Below are 19,901 nucleotides of genomic sequence, written 5' to 3'. Positions count from 1 at the left end.
ACTTATCTCACTTAGCATTATACCCTCTAGATCCATCCATATTGTTGCAAGTGGCAATATTTCATTCTATGACCGAATAATATTCCATTGTGTATATATATACACTACATGTTCTTTATCCATTCATTTATCATAGATACTTGGGTTAATTCCATATCTTGGCTGTTGTTAATAATGCTGCAGTAAACATAAGGATGTGTATATCTTTTTGACTTAGTGTTTTCATTTTCTTTGGGTATATACCCACTAATGGAATTAATGGATCATGGGGTAATTCTGTTGTTGTTGTTGTTGTTGTTATTGTTATTATTATTAGAGACAGTGGGAGAGAGGGGCAGAGGGAGAGAGAGGGAATATTAAGCAGGTTGTATGCTCAGTGTGGAGCCTGATGCAGGGCTTCATCCCGCAATCATGAGATCACAACCTCAGTTGAAATCAAAAGTTGGGTGGTCAACTGACTAAGCCACCTAAGTTCCCCTGTTTTTAACTTTTTGAGGAATATCTATGTTTTTCACAGTGTCTGCACCAGCTTGCGTTTCTACCAACAGTGAATGAGGGGTCCTTTTTCTCCACATCCTCACCAACACTTGTTTCTTGTGTTTTTTATTTTAGCCATTCTGATAGGTGTGTGGTGATACCTCATTGCAGTTTTGATTTGCATTTCCCTGATGATTAGTGACATTGAACATCTTTTCTTGTGTCTGTTGGCCATCTGTATATCTTCTTTGGAAGATTTATGTTATTAAATGCATTTTTAATTTAGCATTTATTGTAATTCATACTGGCTTTTTTAATGGAATTGATGTTTTTAAAATATTAAATCCACAAAAATGATAATGGAAGTAAATCTATTTACAAGTAGTACCTAATATACTGACTTAAAAAAATCTTCAATACATTTCAGAGGTTATCTTTTTAAAGAAAAAAAAATTTTCTAAAGTTCTCTTTATATGAGGAAAGGCTGTGAATTGGTACATTATTTGAATAAATTAACAAGGATGTGACTATAGTTCTGTAATCTGAAAGCACATTCCAAATATACCACAATGAATATTTTAATGAGTGGGTCTTATACTGGGTGGCATCCCTATATTAATTTAATAGCCTTGGAGGACTTTGTGCTCTCCGAGGAGGGGACAGTGTGAGAATAGCCAAATAGCTCCTGGGCTCTGGAGTCAGATCTGGGTTTAGATTCTGACTCTGCATTTGCTGTGGCATTTGGGCAAGTTATATAACCTCTCTGAGTTTTGGTTTCTTCACATATCAATGGAGATTATAATACCTAATTCATAACATATAAAGTACTCATTTTAGGACTTGCCACAAAGTAGGCATTCAATAAACTGTAATAAGTGTCTTCTTTCCTTTTCTTACAAAGAGAAAGTTGTTCTTTGGCAGTAGATAACTTGCAATGGTTAGATTGTTGGATGAGTGACAGAGAGAACTTAAGGTGGCTGAAGAATTAAAGTTGCTGCCAGAACCTTCCTCCAAAGAGGTTCTCAAACTTGGCCACACATTAGATCATCTGTGGAGCTCAAAAAAATACAGATACCCACACTCTACCCCAGGGATTCTTTACTCTGGGTTGCAACCCAGCAATAGAAGATGTCGGATCATCCCAGGTGATTCTAATGTACAGCCAAGGCCAGAGAAACACTGCTTTACAGCAACAGACAGACCCTGAGGGTTATTCTGTTTTAGAGTATGAAAGTGTAAGAATTAGATTCCTAAGAAGGTTCTTGTGGACAAAGAGTTTATTGCTGGCCAAATTCAGCCCATAGCCTGATTTTCTAAATTCAGTTTTACTGGAACACAGTCACACACTCTGTTTAAATGTGGTCTGGGGCTGCTTTCATTCTACAATAGGAGAGCTGAGTAATTGTGATAGAGACCATACCACAAAGCCTAAAATATTACTCTGTAGCCTTTATTTTTAAAAGTTTGTTTGTTTATTGTTTATTTATTTTTGAGAGAGAGAATATGCACAAGCAGGGAAGGGCAGGGAGAGAGAAAGGCAGAGAATTCCAAGCAGGCTCCATGCTGTCAGTGCTGAGCCAGACACGGTGGGGCTCGACATGAGGCTTGAACCTGTGAATCTTGAGATCATGACCTGAGCTAAAGCTAAGAGCTGGACACTCAACCAACTGAGCTACCCAGGCACCCCTACTCTCTAGCCTTTTGCAGAAAATATTTCTGACCCCTGCAGTAGGCCAATTAAAAATTGAATCAGGGTGCCATTTCCCAAGATGCATCGAGAAAGTCGACTCATTATACAGTATCTCCTAGATTCTGCTCAAGTGTTTCCTTTTATTAAAAGTCAGAATTAAATAGTGTCCAGCATTATACTCGAAACTAAATATGCTATAATCCATTGATATAGTCATTTCTACTTTTTTTTTGAGAATTGCCCATTTTTGAATAAAGCTTTACATTTTTAGTGTAGTACCTAATGTTTCTCTTTAAATTTTAAGTTTTGTGGAAGTTGTAACAATCTACTTACCAAAGAAATTTAACATAGGCCACTCTGACTTGATTTCTTACCTAAATGTAGAAAGCTGAAATGTTACTCATTTAGCATTTACTCAGTCAGCCATGAATGCTTTTTTTAATGGTGCTAGCAGTTGAGAACACCTTAGACTTTTTCTGCTCTATTTTCAAGTCTCTTCAAGTTTTTAAAAAATTTTTAAAAAAATCTTTATTTATGTTTGAGAGAGAGAGAGAAACAGAGTGCAAGTTGGGAAGTAATGCAGAGAGAGGGAGACAGAAAGCGAAGCAGGCTCCAGGCTCTGAGCTGTCAGCACAGAGCCCGACATGGGGCTCAAACATACGAATTATGAGATCATGACCTGAGCCGAAGTCGGATGTTTAACCGACTGAGCCACTCAGGTACCCCAAGTCTTTTAAAGTTTTCAGCAGAACTGAACAAAATAGAAATAGACTCATAAGTACAGAGAACAAACTGGTGGTTGCCAGAAGGGAAGGGAATTGAGAGATGGTGAAATAGGTGAAGGAGATTAAGAGGTAAAGTATAAGCTAGGAAATATAGTCAATAATATTGTAATAACTCTGTATAATAACAGATAGTAACTGTACTTATCGTATTGGGCATTTTATAATGTATATAAATGTCAGATCACTATGTTGTACACATAAAGCTAATGTAATGTTGCACATCAACTATACTTCAGTTAAAAGAAAGAAAATATATATATATATCTTTCAAGTGCTTAACCTAGTGCTGTTCAGTAGAACATTCTGAGATGATGAGAGATGATGGGAAATGTCCGTATCTGCATTGTCCAATACAGTAGTCACCAGACATGTGTGGCTGTTAGGCACCTGAAATATGGCTAGTGCAACTGAGGAACTGAATTTTCTTAAAAAGATAAGATAGAATAGAATAAAAAATAAATAAAATAAAATAAAATAAAATAAAAATGTTCTTAGCAGAAGCAGGTTCTTATGTGTTTCCTTTCCTTGGTTACTCATAAAAATGGAACTGCTGCTGCCAGATGGGGCCGTGGAGCCTGGTCACATAATGTTCTCAGCAACATCCCCATGGTCTTTTACATCCCCTTCCCTCCTTGACCAATCAGGGCCTCATTAGGAAACATGCCCCCCCTGACTCCCCACCCCTAAATATAATCACATCTTTTTGAACCAGTTAGTAATTATAGAAGATAATCTTGAAAGAGCCCAGATGCTGCCATCCATTTAGGCTTTATTGAGGAGGATCTCGCTAACATGAAGCATGTAGGCACTTCCTTTGTGCTGTCTCAGCATCATAGTTGCTGATGGAAGCATAAATGCTCATTAGCATTTTAAGAGATTTTAATAAAAATTGTTAGTTCGACAATAGGAATGGGACAGGTTTAATCAAGAACGCCAAATTTTAATCTCTCTGGTGCTAATTCAATCCTTGCTTCAATAAGAGAATAATTCTTAAGAGGGACAGGGAAATACATAAATTGTGCCTGGGAAACTGTGAATTTTGTAGTCCTAGCTTCATCCCCTGCATTTTCATTGCTCTTTGTCTGCATGCCTCTCAGGGCACTGGGAATGCTTTGCTTTATGCTGCACAATAGACACTTCACATTTGCCAGGGATCTGTCCAGGGATCTTGGTGAATACCCAGCTTTTCTTGTACCCTTGGAGCACCAAGCTTCATTGCTGGGGGGTCAAGTGAACTTAATCACTAGCTGTGTGATTCAAACATTACAAGTCCAGATTCATGCCTTAGTAAAATGGCTGCCTCTCACAGGTGTTCAGAGTCCTTTGTAATCATCAGAACCTTAGCAACCATTTCTTGGAATGAAGAGGTTTCCCAGAAAGGTTTTAAGCATGTACATGTGTCTCCTTATAAGATTGTAAACCTCTGGGCGGTAATGATCGTGTCCTTTCATCTTTATATTCTCTAACAATTCAGCCTAGATTATTGCTGAGGGAGGAAAGGAAAGCTGTTGCTGTGTCAAATCATGTCCCTGTCTATTCAGCTGTGCTGTAATAAAATGATTCCCCTTTGTGTTTTCATTTTCCAAGCTTTATTTTCAAATAAAGGAACATTATTTGGATAGGTAATTAGATATGTCACTCCTGTTAACTCTACAGAGGTTTTTGGTTTTGTTTTGGTAATTGCTTGAGGTTTAGCACTTAAAAAAATTTCAGTTTGAGAGTTTTGAAAAATGCCCTTCTTGCCATCAGTATTTGCTAAGAAGTCTACACTTCCTGGTGATTTAGTGAAACCTTTGTCAGGTATTCCTGAAAGTATCATTTCATTGCCCCCCCCCCCCCCCCACAGGCCAGTTCCCCTGCTCAGGCTTCAGCCTAGGTCCTGCTCTCTTTAGTTACTAGGGAACCAGTTCCCACACCTGCTCTGTCTCCTGGTCTCTTTCCTTGTTCTTTGCTGCCTCTGAATCCCAACATAATCCGTGTTTGCAATTGCTGGACTGTTACTGAATTCCTGGGATTCAGAATAGGTCAGTGTTGGGGGGTTAATCAAAACAAACACTGGGAAAGTTACAGTGGTTCACAGGAACTCAATTAGTAAACACTCTGAGGAGTCACTCATCCATGTGAAGATGTATATGGAGGTAAAAATGCCTGCATTTTAGTCCCTTCCAAGAGTTCCCTCTTAGAGAAGCCTTGAGTTAGAACACATCAGCTTTCAGTGAACCAAAATGTACTCAAATTAGCTCAAGAAAGGGGCTTGTTAGAAGAAAGCTATCTACTTCCAGGAGAGCTAAGCAAGCAGGCAGGTGTGGGAGAAGGCAGGCACAAAGGCAGGTCTGAGGACTTCAGCAGTGGCCGTGAGGCCTGCATACTGCACACGTCCATAGGCTCAGAGTGTTTGGAGGAGAGATGGTTTCTGCTCAGCACCCAGGCCTGACTCATCCAGCTGTGGCCTGAGGGTGTGGGGCTGCCCCATTCTGGGCTGTGAAATTTAGACATGCAGATAAGATGGTCACTGCCCCTGCTGTTTCCAGGTATTAACAGTCCCCCTCCCCCATCACTGTAATCTAGGGGTGAGCAGTGATCAAAAGGGATCTTTCCAGGGCACATGGGTGTCTCAGTCAGACTCTTGATTTCAGTTCAGGTCACGATTTCATGGTTTGTGAGTTTGAGCCCCACATCAGGTTCTGCGCTGAAAGTGTGGAGCCTGCTTGGGATTCTCTCTCTGCCTCTCTCTCTCTGCCCCTCTCCCATTCATGCTGTCTTTGTCTCTCTCAAAATAAACTTCATTTAAAAATTTTTTTAGGGTTTATTTTTGAGAGAAAGGAAGACACAGAGTGTGAGCAGGGGAGGAGCAGAGAGAGAAGGAGACACAGAATCCGGAGCAGGACCAAGGTTCTGAACTGTCAGCACAGAGTCTGATGCAGTGCTCCAGCTCACAGACCATGAAATCATGATCTGAGCCAAAGTCGGGCATTTAACTGACCGAGCCACCCAGGCACCCCAATAAATAAACTTTAAAAATAAAAAGGGATCTTTCCATTTATTTTTTGGGATATACTTTCTCCAAAATGACATTCTTCTTGTCTTTATTCCGTTAAGAATTTGGCTGATATGAATTTTTTAAAGTTTTTTTTTTTTAATGTTTATTCACTTTTGAGAGAGAGCGCGTGCGCAAGTGGGGGAAGGGTGGTAAGAGAGAGGGAGACACGGAATCCAAAGCTGAGCTGTCAGCACAGACCCTGACATGAGGCTTGAACTCACAAACCCTGAGATCATGACCTGAGCTGAAGTCAGATGCCTAACTGACTGAGCCACCCAGGCACCCCTGGCTAATATGAATTTAATTTGGATCTCTTATTCACTTGACTGACCGTTTTCAGTCTACGAAGGGTTAGATTAGAAGAGGAATGAATTATGTAGCAAAAGAGCTCTTGTAGCCATTGTACATTCAGTAGTTGGAAAACATTTCTCAGTCACTGGATTCTAGGCTCTATGCTAGGTATTTTAAGGAAAGGTATACTAATAACTAATAACGACTTATATATAATATATATCACATATATGTAATATAATAATGACTAATAATTTATTATTTTGTACTTACTATATTTTAAGGAAAGGTATACTAATAACTAATAATGACTTAATTACATGTCAGTGAGTTGACACGCTAAATGTGTTTACATGTATGAGCTAATTTAAATTTACTTGCAAATCTTTGAGCTAGGAGCTGCTACTACCCCTATATTCAAAGTAGAAAATTAAGATTTAAGAAGTTTAAGCAACTTTAAAAAAAGATTCATTTAATGTATAAAATGCATGATAAAAAGTGTTGGGAAACAAATTGGACAGGTAGGTAGGGAGACAAATCATGGGATTATCCTATTGGTGTTATTCTGTTGGTCACAAAGACCCACTGAGGTTTTAGATCGATCATAGGGGTCATACCAGAACTACGCTTGCAGAAGTTTCCTGGCAATCCTGTGTGGAATGTGGCTGAAACTGAAAGTAACTAAGGAGGCTTTTGATGAGGCTCCAGGAGAAGCCCGAGGAGGACCAGGACCGGCTTGGTAGCTGTGGAAACAGAACTGACTGAAGAACCTTGTAGTTTTCTTTTCGGCTTCCCTTTAAGCCGCCTCTCTGGGCTTTAGTTTTAAACAATCTACCTTTTAAACATTCTAACATAGAATACTGCTGATTCTGGAGTTGCTTTTCATTTCAGCAGGAAAAAAAACAAAAAAACAAAACCAGGAGAAAACAAAAAGGCTAACATGTGAAAAACTTTGTCCTCCATTTACCTTGTGAGAAACAGAATGATTGAACTCCGAGGAGTCTGTGGATGGTGAAGTGTGAGCTGACTGTAGCGTTTTCAAGATAAAGGGTGGCCTGAAAGGGACCCTGCACGTACACACGTTGCTGCAGTTATTCTCCATGTCAGAGTGAAGGAGGCAGAACTTGTGAGAAGCATGGTTGCCACTCAGGGCAGGAGCTGACTGGTTGACTCTCAGAACTGCCTTCCCTTGGCCTTAGGTTTCCCAACAGGACATGCTGCTGCTGGTTTTACTGTCCACACAAGGTGTGGCTACATGGGATCTGAGAAAGCAGACCAATTTTTAATGCCTCTTATTCTTGAGACTCATATCTTATTCCAGAAGACCTTCTGGATGATCCGATTCGAAGCAATGTGTATAAATCAGTATTGGGCTTTCCTGGGTTTTGAACCAAACTCAGTCTCAGCAAGGTTCTTACTTCATCCAGAGGAAGGGAGTAGGCCCTTTGTCGTTTGTGTTTTTGATCAGCAAGTATTAAATCAGGATTGTGTGTACCAGGCACTGTGCTGCATACGGGAGATGCAGTGATGAATAAGGCACAGCCATTATGGGACAGAGGTACCAGGACAGCTTGGGCATCGAGGCAAGCAGGTATGCACAGCAGTACAAAAGATGTCAAAGAGGCTTCTCAGTATCTGGTAAGTCCTTTGACCTTGGAAGCTCCTGAAAGGAATCATTAAAGAAAGAAAGACAAAGTTCAAAGAGCAAAATTTGAGTTTAAAAGCCTACGAGCCCTTAGGGATAAAGAAAAAAAGAAAAAAAATTCCCTAAGCATACGTAATAGTAAACATGATATGAATAATACGAGTTTTTCTTTTTTTCTTTAAGTTTTATTTATTTTGAGAGACAGTTCTCATGAGCAGGGGAGAGACAGAGAGAGAGGGAAAAAATCCCAAGCAGGCTCTGGCCTGTCGGCACAGAGCCTGACGCAGGGCTTGAGCCCACGAAGCTGCCCAATCATGGCCTGGGCCAATCAGTATTCAAAAACCAGACGCTTAACCGACTGGGCCACCCAGGCGCCCCTAATATGAGTTTTTTAATTCTTCTAAGGATTACAGATATTTTTGTGACTGGGAACTGCAGCATCACTGAGTTGGAATCTTTTAGTTTTATCTTTTATTTCCCTCTGGTTCCTAGTAGTAAAAGTTTTTAACATGCTTAGGAGGAATTCTTGCTGTCTTGGGGTCAGTAAAGAAGAGGGTTGAGCCAGGGCTACGCTCTGGATCCTGAAGCCACAGGAGGGTGTGGAAGGTGGTACAGTGCTGGGCATGGGGCTGGAGTTCAGAGAAGGGCTCCCCCTTAGGGCCCCCCCTGGGGTCGGCCACAGGGCGGTAGTGGGATCTGGGGACTCAGTGCTGACATTTCTTGGAATTAACTATAGTTCCTTGTTCAGTGGTGGTGCCATGATAGTTTCCTTTACTTTATTCCCCTGAGGTCACAAGCAAAACAGTATCAAAGAGAATAACATACTGTCAAGTTTCCTGACATCCAATCTGAATTGAAAATACTTTAAGGAAGAGATATGTTAATGGGGTGTGTGTGTGTGTGTGTGTGTATGGAAGAGATGAGAAAGAGATGCCTCCTCTCTTTTTGTATCATTATATTTTTGCATGATATAAGCATCTTCTATTCTTTAAGGATTTGCTAGCTGAATATTTGTAAATTTATCCTGATAAGTAATGGTCACTCTCTTCTTTCAGCAGATTTCTGCACACGGCAGATCTTCTTCGAATGTAAATGGTGGACCTGAACTTGGTCGTTGCATGAGTCCTGAAGGTAGTCCTCAATCTGATGATTTCTTTTATACAGGAAGTTATCCATGTGAACTTGGTGGCCACCCGAAACCCACTTGATGCTAAATTATAATCTTCCTAAACAGGGATGTAATCATGTCACCAGTTAGCCTATTGAGCTGTAGTGGGTGGGAGTCACTACAAGATATATAAAGTTTCCTTGCTTCTAATTAAGCTAACCCAATTTCAGATTTTACACTTGGGCTTACGTATTTTTTTTTCCTTAGTGGCAGTCTGCTCACAAGTCCTACACATAGACTTTCTCTCAATTAGGTAGCAAAAGTATGTTTCTTCATTGGTTGTCTGCTATGTGCTGGGCACTGGGGATGCATTGTAAAAGTAGTCATTTTAACCACTTTGTCCTCCTGCCTCTCCCCCTTCCCCTTTTTGAGAAGACTTGGAGGCAGGAGTTAGCCTTCACAGGTATCCCAGCTGGGTGGAATTTGCTTTACTAGAAAATCCTGAGGAGAAATCTTAAAAATTTATAAGATGAGATTAAATCCCCACCATTGTCCCCTTCCCCTTTCTTGAGTGTTAACAGAAAAGTTTACAAAGCTTAGGTTAAGCTTCCTTTTTACTTATTTCAGCTGATGTTTGGGGAATTTGTTAGGTTTATTGACTATGTTTGTTTCAGATTCCACAGCAAGGTTAAAAGCAAATTGGTGATTCAGGTGTTCTCCTCAGAAGATATGCTTAGAAATTTTCTAATGATTCATCATTGACTTAGAAATGAATGCATTGCAATTTATTATTGCCCAGATATGTAGGAATCTAGATGAAATGCTGATGTGTTTGCTAGGCTTTGCATTTATCCTTTTGTGCAGGTGTGAATGGAAACAGGTGCTCTGAATCATCAACTCTTCTTGAGAAATACAAAATTGGGAAGGTTATTGGTGATGGGAATTTTGCAGTAGTCAAAGAGTGCATGGACAGGTGAGGATAATCATTTGTTCACCTACACATACATTTCTTCCTTAGAGTCTATTCTTACCTGAAAGTATGAATAAAATGCCTTCCTGGGAAATCTCTATTTCCCTCTTTCTGGAAAAGTCTGCTGTTAGGATCAGCTGCTTTGTAAGCCCACAGGCAGTTTGACCAGAAAAAATACAGGTATACACACAGAATATGAAGTTGCTTTGTATGCAGTTGAGGTGAGAGATTTATCATTTAAAAAATAAATGTATATAGCACTTACCTGTGTCAGGCACTGTTCTCAGTTAATACTGAGTTGTTAATACTAGTAGTCAATACTTAGTTGTTTATACTAGTAGTTCAGGATACATGAGCTCTGACTCTATTAAGATCAGAGTCAGCCAACTTTTGCCTATATTAAAATTATATTTTTGCTTATTCATCTTCACTTTGTTTAAAGTCCTAAATTCTCAAATGGTAAGAAATCCATTCTTTTAAATTCCAGGCCTTTTTTAAACAATATAAAAACTGGAAAAGACTCAGATTAGAGTCTTTTTGTTTATAGACCAATGTCTGACCTGTTGTAAGTGGTAATTTTTATTATTTGTGGGGAATTTTGCAGAAAGTTGTAAGTACAGCTTTTCCATTTCACCAGTCTCCAGTGAAGCTTCGGTGCCCCTTGTAGAGGACGCTTCCCTGCCCTCTATGTTGTTTGACTTAGCCCTGGTGCACAGCTTGTCTCCCAGGTAACAAATTAAGCAGCTAAAATATGACCTCTGAAGACTCATTAGAAGTCTGAGTCCAGGGCGCCTGGGTGGCTCAGCTGGGTAAGCCTCCGAGTCTTGATTTTAGCTGAGGTCATGATCTTGTTGTTTCTGAGTTTGAGCCCCACATTGGACTCTCACTGACAGCGCGGAGCCTGCTTGGGATTCTTTCTCTCCCTCTCTCTCTGCCCCTCCCCTGCACATGCTCTAGTGTGCATGCTCTCTCACTCTCAAATAAGTAAAATATATATTAAAAAAAAGAAATCTGAATCCGTGTTTGGTTTATGTTATGGAGAAGTAATTTAAATGAATGTTATTCTTTTAAGGTCAGCTTCATCAGTATGTACTTTGACTATGTGGCAAAAACAGCTGGACTTGAGAGAACTAATATATTCCAAGAATACTGCTATATTCTTTGTTGAAGTGTTTTCCTATTCTACAGGAAATTTTTTGGCGTGTTCAGATTAAATTATGTTAAAGGTGATTAAAAGTGAAATAACAACATCAACATTTGTATGTCCGAGTAAATGACCAATCTCTTTACTACCAGATATAAGCCTTGAAAGCTATGGATAAAGTGACACCAGATGGAGTTTTGCTGAGAAATAGATATTGAAAGTCTAGGGCTTTTTAATCATTAATAGATTAATGTAAAGATATATTGATAATAGAAAGTTCTCAGTTACTTTGATTCATTTTTCTTAATTTTATTCTGCCTCCTAAGAAAACTATTTTGAGATTTTAGTATGGAAGAAGTTCCTTGTCCAACTCTGATACAATGTAAGTATTTTTAATATGTGAGTTATTTAATAATATTATAATTAATATTTATAAAAGAAGATTGACAGGGTGACTTTGGATTTTTCTTTTTTTGGGGGGGTACCTTTCTCCCTGACCCCACTCAACATTGTTCCTGATGTACAGAGGAGGAAGCTAGTCCTTCTTCCCTGAATTTGTACTGTAGAGAAAATCAAGAATGATTGTATCTTTGATTTGTATCTTTAAATTGCCTTTCTCTGTTTGTTTCATAGGTCCACTGGAAAGGAATTTGCCCTGAAGATTATAGACAAAGCCAAATGTTGTGGAAAGGTACAGTATACATAAATGTTGTATAAAAGAAACTGAGAAACCTTGGTGTGAGGTGTTTGCTGGAATTTATGTGGACATTGACAAGGCCTTAACAGGAATAGGCCACTGATCAAAAATGGGGGAAGCACTATGAAGCTGGGGTTTTTTGTTTGTTTGTTTTTGTTTTGTCCTGTCATTGTTTCAAAAATTTAATCATAAAACAATAAATTGAGTTCATGTGGTCTTAGCTATCAAAAATGTAAGCTCTTTTCTTTGGGAGATGCCTATTTCCAAACCCAGCAATCCCCAGAAGATATATCAAGAACCGTGATGGGTCTAAGACTTTACCCTGCTTTCAAACTAACAAATTAGCCTGCTAGCTGTATGGATTCTAGCAGAAGACACCAGGTTGCTGGGTCGGTGACAGAAGATTTTATTCCTCATGGCACAAGAGGTGGCTTTGGTTCCCCGTAGCTCTCAAGCCCCACAAAAGTGATGTGGAAGGGCTGCGGCAGTCGCTGTGCACACAGGATGTTTCCATCACAGTTGAGGGTCCTCAAGCCTAATAAACCCCCAGTCTTATGAAGGGGCTCCTACCAAACCTGTCCAAATCTTGCCCCAGAGGAGAACTTTATTTTTATTACGATGGTCAGGAACCAAATCTGTCCTCTACCTCTGAGGGAGACCCTAACTCTACCCTTGGGAAGATAGTTTGTCACAAAAGCTGATGAAGATGTGCAGAAACACCATGAAGAATTGTCCTCCCCGCCCCCCGACACCAGATGAACTTTTTTCTCCTGTCCCACTCTCAAGCTGGGCTGGGAAAGATCAAATGATGAAGTGCTGCTGGAGTATTGCTAAGTTAATTATGTTTGAAAAATATTCTATAACAGGGATGACAAAGACTTTTTTAGATTACTTTCTGGTAGCACAGCATTTAGGAGAGCAAGTCTCTCGAAGTCAGTAACACATGTGGCTATCTGAAATGTGGCTAGTCTGAACTGAAATGTAGATGTAAAATACACAGTAGACTTTTGAAGACTTAAAAAAATAATGTGGTACCTCATTAATGTCTTTTGTATTTGACTGCATGTTGAAACAATAATACTTTGGAAAAATTGGGTTACATAAGTTATTTTATCTGCTTCCTTTTACATTTCTTAATGGGGATATGAGAAAATTTAGATTTGTACGTGTGGATCACATTATATTTCTGTTGAACAGTGCTGTTCTAGTGCCATATTGTATAAAGTTGAGTCTTGGTTCCATGCCTCTTTTTGTTCCGTTATCTTGGAAAAGTTACTTAATCCCTAAAATGTGGTTGTTAATAAAATCTAAGACACAAGGTCATCATGAGTATTAACTGAATTAAGATGTGGAAAAAATGTAGAGAAGTATCAGTATATAGGAATTTAACACATATTAACTGTTAACATTATTAATATGCCACAGGAATTCAGAATTTATAATTAGGAGAATTTGAAGTGATAGTAGTAATGTTATATTTATGAAACTCGTAAACTAGTCTTAATTGGATTTGTATAAAATTGTGAATTCTTAACAAAAACCTTAAAGTATTATTATGGTGAAGTTTCAGAAAGGCAAAAGGCACATTTGTCATATCTTTTTTTTTTTTTTTTTTTTTTTGCCACACTGTGACAGCTTATGAAGCTGAGGCTATCTGAAATGCCCCCCCCCCGTCTTTGAAGAATAAGTTTTTTTTTTACAGTTAATTTTTGTTAAGTAATTCTGTGTGCTTTTACTTGTTCTAACAATATTATTACATTTTTAACTGCAAAGTCTTTTCCCCAGATGCAAGTGTTGCTCTTTCTGGTATGGTGTGCTTTAGGCAGAATGTGTCATAATTTTGGGAGCCCAGTTCTAAACAACTGTATTACTCAAAAAAGTAAAATAATAATAATAATAATAATAATAATAATAATAATTGCTATGGTAGGGATATTGTTTACCTGATTAAACTTTAAGAAGCTGTTTTAGTAGTTGAGAAAAAGCTCTTTATATGCAAAAACTTTTAATCTGGTGCACTAAGTGTTGAGGCAAATGATTAGGTCACTTTAAACATTTGGATCTGTTTTTCCTTGTTATTAAATGTCATTCTATTTTTATAATTCATGATCATATACCTATTTGCATTCTTACATTTTGCTTATTTGAGCAACTATTTCAATATTGACTATATAAAATTATAATTTTATTTATTTATTTAGACTTTTTTACAAAGTTTATTTTGAGAGAGTGAGAGAATCCCAAGTAGGTTCCATGCTGTCAGCGCAGAGCCCAATGTGTGGCTTGATCCTATGAACTGTGAGATCGTAACCTGAGCCAAAATCAAGAGTCAGATGCTTAACCAACTGAGCTACCCATGCACCCCTAAAATTATAATTTTAGCCCTTGCTTTGTTCCAAATAAATTGCTTTTTCCATTAAATATTACTTTTAGGAAAAAAATGGTATAGATAATTTGTTTTTAAAAACAAAATTTAGAGGGTGGTATAGTGGAATTAGCTACTATTCTCTGGTATTGTCAGTTACCTCTGCTTTGTGGGTTGTACACAGAAAAATTAATAATGCTGACAATGATATTTGTGTTTTACTAAAATGTATAATCTATCCAGGCTTGGACATAGAAAAATTTTGCACATTACCTTTAATGCCTTGCTCAACAAGATATACCAGTTTCACTGATAAAAGAGATTCAGATTAAATAGCTTCCCAAAAGTCCCACAGAGGCAGAACAGTGATTGGAATTTTGTGCTAGTTGGTGCCATACCCTATTACGTTAGCCAGTCTGCCATGTTTCCTATCCAAGTTCAATTTATTCACTTGTTCACTTAATAAGAACCTGGGAAAAAAGTGTGTAACCTTTCTGGCCTTCTGTTTGCTTTTCTGTAATTTCCATGTACATTGTTAGATTGGTTTGCTCATGTTCCTAAAATTTAACGTGTGTGCAGGAAACTGCTAGGAAGAGTGTAATTTAGCATATAAATTAATACCAGTTCTGTAGAGAATGTTAGGGGAGTTTGGAGGTAGCACATGAGAGAGAAGTTAGGTGACCGGTGAAGATGCCAGAGAGCAAGCATTCGAGCTGGGCCTCGAGCAGTGGGGAGGATTTCAATAGGCAGCAAGGAAAACCAGGAAAGCAAGGAAGCAAGGAAAGCCTTCCAGGTGGCCTGCATGGCCTGAGCAAGGGCACAGAGGATGGAAAATGTGTTAGGTGCTTCTAAGTAGGAGGTTATTGCAAGCCGTGCTGTGGGGGCACATTTATGGACGCTGTTGAGAAGGCTGTGATGTGTGTAAATTTAAGAATTCTTCCATATCTAGTGGTCTAAATAATACTCATTCCAAATGATTATTTATTAAATTTGCACAGGGTATGAAGCTCTGAGCTTTCTGTTATGGTGCCGCATCCTTCGCTTGGGGATGCATCCTTCACTTCCCACAGTTATGTATTCATTATCTACATGTAATGGAACCTAGCGCAACATAAACCCAAATGTATATTGTATTAGCTTCCTGAGACTGTTGGAATAAATTACCACAAACTTGGTGGCTTATAACAGCAGGAATTTATTCTCTCACAGTTCTGGAGGCCAGAAGTCTGAAATCCATGCTCCCTTTGGTGCTCTAGAGGAAAATCTGTTCTTTGAGTAGCTTCTGGTGGCTGATGGCATTCCTTGGCTTGTGGCCACGTCGCTCCAACCTCTGCCTCTTGTCTTCACATCACTTTCTCTTCTATGCGTTTATTTTACCTCTTCTGTTTGTGAAATCTCCCTGTTTCCCTTCATAAGGGCAATTGTGATGGTACCCAGATAGTCCAGAGTTATTTCCTCATTGCAGAATCCTTAATCACATCTGCAAAGACCCTTTCTCCAAATAAGGTACTGTTTACAAGTTCCAGGGGTTAGGCCTTTGGTATCTGTGGGTGGCCATCATTCAATCCACTCCATACATCTACCACGGAAATCACATGGGGTGATCTGAACATTTTCTCTCTCTTACTATATTATCCTCAGCAATACTCATTAAGCAGTGTGGATACCACCTGGAAAGTCACCTTTGGCCAAGAGCAATGTGCAATGTGCTTATTCACTCAGACATTTCACAACTATGCTCGTTGCTGGAGAGCAAGATTGAACAGAAGCTTCCAGACAGCAGGATGAGAGCAGTGGTTGGAACAGTGGGAATTGAGAAAAGTAAGAACAGTGCCTCACTCAGCCATGGTTGAGTAGGGCAGTCTATTTAGAGGAGGAGAGGTCCAATCTAGACCTGAGGAATACATAGGAGTTCCCCCGAGGAGTGGAGGAGGTGGGTGGGAATTCCAGACAGAGAAAACTTTTGCAAATTTCTAGAGGTCCAAGTGAGAGATTGGTAATAGGGATAGAGGTGAAAGGATGGATTCAGAGGCTGTTGAGAAGGTCTCCTGGCAGGGATTTGGGATTGAGGGGCTGTTGGTAGCAGATGAGGGAAGGGCTTGGGGATTCCTGTCTGACTTGGACAGCCAAGTTCATTCAATAAGACAGAAGGCACAGGAGGAAAGGGCTGCTTTGTGGAGCTGGGGTGGGTGGAGACAAGATGATGAGTCTGGTTTGGGAGAGTTGTTTATTCCCTAATCCATTTCTCTCTCCACCCCCACTCCCCCTTTTATACATTAAAAACCACCACAGCCAAAGATAAGGTGGTATCCTTTGCCAAGTTAGCAGTTTTCTTTGTTATTTACTCTCACTCAGAACCATGGACCACTGCCATGAAATGATTCATATGTAAATTATTTGGAGTTAGAATCCTGAATCACTTAACGTGAATAATGGTAGATGGCTGAATAATGTAAGTTCACTGCAGTTCAAGATAAAAGTGACGTTCATATTGCATTCAGAGATTTTTTTTCTGACAAATGTAATCTATAGAGTTTACATATTAGAAACAAAGATTACATGTGGGTCGCCTAAGAAATAGGAAGATGACATTTGGAAAGATTTTTATGGACTACTTTTGTTTTGCTTCCGATAATGATTAGTTTAAAAAGTGGATTGTTCCTTCCTAGACAATTTTACAGGCATAGTTCAGAGGTTGGAAGACAAAGGCTGACATCTCCCACATTCCAACAGAAACATTCACTGTGTGCTTAGAATACAAGCCATTGTGGAGGAGAGTACTGAAGCTGAGATAACACACAGTGGTGGAGAAAATGTTGCAGGACCTGCTCAGTGTTTCCAGTGTAACACTGCTGGTGGTCCTGGGGGAGGTTCCGTGATGCAGAAAGTTCCCAAGAAGACTTTCTCTTGAGCCCTTTATTGAAAAAGATAACTTTTGAAAGGTGTAGTCTCCTTAGGTGGTAGACATCTTATTTTAACTCCAGTTTGAGAGAGCTCCTGGGGTACTGGTAATGGGGATTACTTTACATATGTCACTCTAAATTAGCATCACTAACAGAGCCTCTGAATAGAGGTAAATTTACAGACTCTTCCAACTTCAGAGGAGAACTGAAGTGATAGATCCATTTAGCCTGAAAACAAAATGCCTCTTTTACTGCGGTGGTAGTAACTCCTGTCATCTTGGCTTCATGTAGAGTGAATTAAGTGCATTTGCTCGCCTTTGCATGTTCACAAAAGTACATCTAACTCTGCTTGTTAGTGCAATAAAAGACAAGCCTGGCACAGATGATCCAGAGGCCTCTAAGTAAGTGAACAAATGTGGAGGGTTTGCTGAGTCTTTGTTTCTGTGTCCACAAGGAGTTGGCTGAGGGACCAGGGCACTGTCTGCTGCTTTGTGCTGTGGCTCTGTAACTTAGACATAGGAGTTTGGAAACAGGTAGGTGGCCCTGTCCCCAGCCTCCCAGCCATGGTGCGCTAGGGTCTGAGAACTGCCACTCTTCCCGGAGATTTGGGAGCATTTGCTGAGTCTCAGGCTGGGCGTAGACTTCCCACACCTGCTCATTAAGGGGTATAGATTCTCCTCCCTGCACAAAGTCTAGTGTGGTTCTGAGTTACACCACAACTCAGTGTAATACACCTCTAGTTTCTATCTTTTCAAGGAATCAAGTATTTTCAGCTTTGCAGCTGTCATTTTCACTTGAAAAATTCTTTTTACTGAAGGATTCCTCTTTAAAAGGTTAGATATTGTGGAGCAGCTGGGTGGCTCAGTGGGTTGAGTGTCCGACTCTTGATCTCAGCTCAGGTCTTGATCTCAGAGTTGTGAGTTCAAGCCCCACCTTGGGCTCTGCACTGTGCATGAAGTCTACTTAAATTAATAATAATAATTTAAAAAAACAAGGTGATGTTGTGTAATGTAGCACAAAAAATGTGAGCTTGGATGTCAGAAACCTAGGTTTGCATTTACCTCAAAAGGCTGTTCTAAGGATAAAGTGTTAAGACATTACACAAGTACTTCGCAAAGCGACTGACAAATAGTGACTAGATTCCTAGTAAATGTTGCTTCTTTTCCTACTTCTGTTTAGCATTTGCACTGTCATTTGCCAACACGGACTGAGTGATTACTTAGACAAGCACGGGGCATTCAATGCTCAGGAAACGCTCCACATGTGTGGGAGCTAGCACAGATATTCTGTGGATGCTATTCTTTTGTTATAATGTGTACTTCATCTATTGTCAGAATATTTGAGGTGGCTTAGAGTAAAATGATATGTACACATGGATGCATGAAGATAAGACAAGAACCTAAATGATATCTTGACCTAGAGATAATTCTCTTACTGCAGTGGACACTAAATTTGGTTCTGAGATTCATGATAGCAAAGGCAAAAGGGACGATATGAGGGACATACACATATGGGTGTATACATATGTGCGCATGTAGGTAGCAAATGATATCTCTTAAACAGTAAGCTTTAGGTATAAGTTACATCTGAAAACCTAGAATGTGTCAGAGGGCAGTTAATTTCACAGAGCATATCCTAAATTCAAAGTAATTCATTATTATAGCTACTGAGGATCAACAAATGTGATATTATTGAAATATTTTCATGTCTCATAATAAAGTAGAGCAATAGTTACACATGATTCATGGTTGGTATATTGAGAATAATTCCTTAATGATGTGGGTAAACATTTTTGCTACAGTTGCTGATCCTGGCTGCATGACTCACAAGGATTGATAAGTAGTATTTTCAGGCAAGTGGTTAGAAATAAAATGAGAACCGTGGTCCCTATGGTACTCTTTTCCGATTTCTGAAATACAAGATAATAAGGAACATCCTTCTGGGGAATGATTCTACATCCAGCCATAGAGGAAAAACTTTTTTCCCCCCTTTGTAAATTTCAACATGAAACTCAAATTCATATTAGTAATGGTTTAAAAACAACAAAAAATTTAATGCTCAAGTTGTATTCCATACACATGCAAATTTCCTTATATACTTGATCTTAATTTTGAGTGTTACATTCACATTAGAAAAGTGGTTCCATATGAATCACAAAGCACAGTGCTGTGTGCCCAAGCTGACAGTGTCATGACCTCTTAAGGTGTTGAAGAGATAAGAAGGCAGTATGTTTTATGTGCCAGGACAACACCATTGAGCCCTTTCAAGGGACGTTTTGAAGATAATCAGTTCCTTTTTGTTGGTGACAATGACACGTCACACTGACTTGTCCTGTCCCTATGGAAACCAGCTTGGCCAGGGTTTGGTTTTCTTTGCGCCAAGGGGGATGCTTCCCGTCTGCAGACTATGCACCCTCCAGGTTATAGAAATCAGGCAGATGGTTCTGTGGTGTCTGATCCACCTCTCTAACCCCTTCCTTTGACAGGAGCACCTGATTGAGAATGAAGTGTCAATCCTGCGCAGGGTGAAACATCCAAATATCATCATGCTGGTTGAAGAGATGGAAACAGCTACTGAGCTCTTTCTGGTGATGGAATTGGTCAAAGTAAGAGGATGGAGAGATGTCAGGAGATTTCATTGGTGCCAAATCCCAAGACTTAACCATGTTCTTGAAGGACCTCATTGGAAAAAATGATCTCCTACCTTGAAACTTTCATTATTTATCATCATTTTTCATGGCACTTATGTCATTTTTTCATCTGCTCTAGGCTGATGAACCTTCTTTG

At 39.4% G+C, this 19,901-nt stretch overlaps 1 protein-coding gene across 7 annotated transcripts in view; it reads left to right on the top strand.

The window, feature by feature from the left end:
* DCLK2 (doublecortin like kinase 2) overlaps positions 1-19,901 on the top strand; it is a 152,910-nt gene that overhangs the window by 110,833 nt on the left and 22,176 nt on the right. For 4 of the 7 annotated variants that reach the window (XR_003968303.1, XM_030312942.1, XM_030312940.1 and 1 more), the window contains 4 exons: positions 8,984-9,059; positions 9,901-10,009; positions 11,784-11,841; positions 19,601-19,720. Coding sequence is in view for 5 of the 7 variants with exons in the window: in XM_030312942.1 (XP_030168802.1) it covers positions 8,984-9,059; positions 9,901-10,009; positions 11,784-11,841; positions 19,601-19,720 (363 nt within the window). In the remaining 2 variants the exon portion in view is untranslated. The remainder of the gene's footprint in view (positions 1-8,983; positions 9,060-9,900; positions 10,010-11,783; positions 11,842-19,600; positions 19,721-19,901) is intronic. The other 3 variants (XR_003968304.1, XM_030312943.1, XM_030312941.1) reach the window with 1 other exon arrangement.

The sequence above is a fragment of the Lynx canadensis genome, chromosome B1 (assembly GCF_007474595.2).
Source record: "Lynx canadensis isolate LIC74 chromosome B1, mLynCan4.pri.v2, whole genome shotgun sequence".
NCBI lineage: Eukaryota > Metazoa > Chordata > Mammalia > Carnivora > Felidae > Lynx > Lynx canadensis.
Note: the sequence above shows the minus strand (reverse complement) of the source record. Positions and strands in the feature narration are given on the sequence as shown.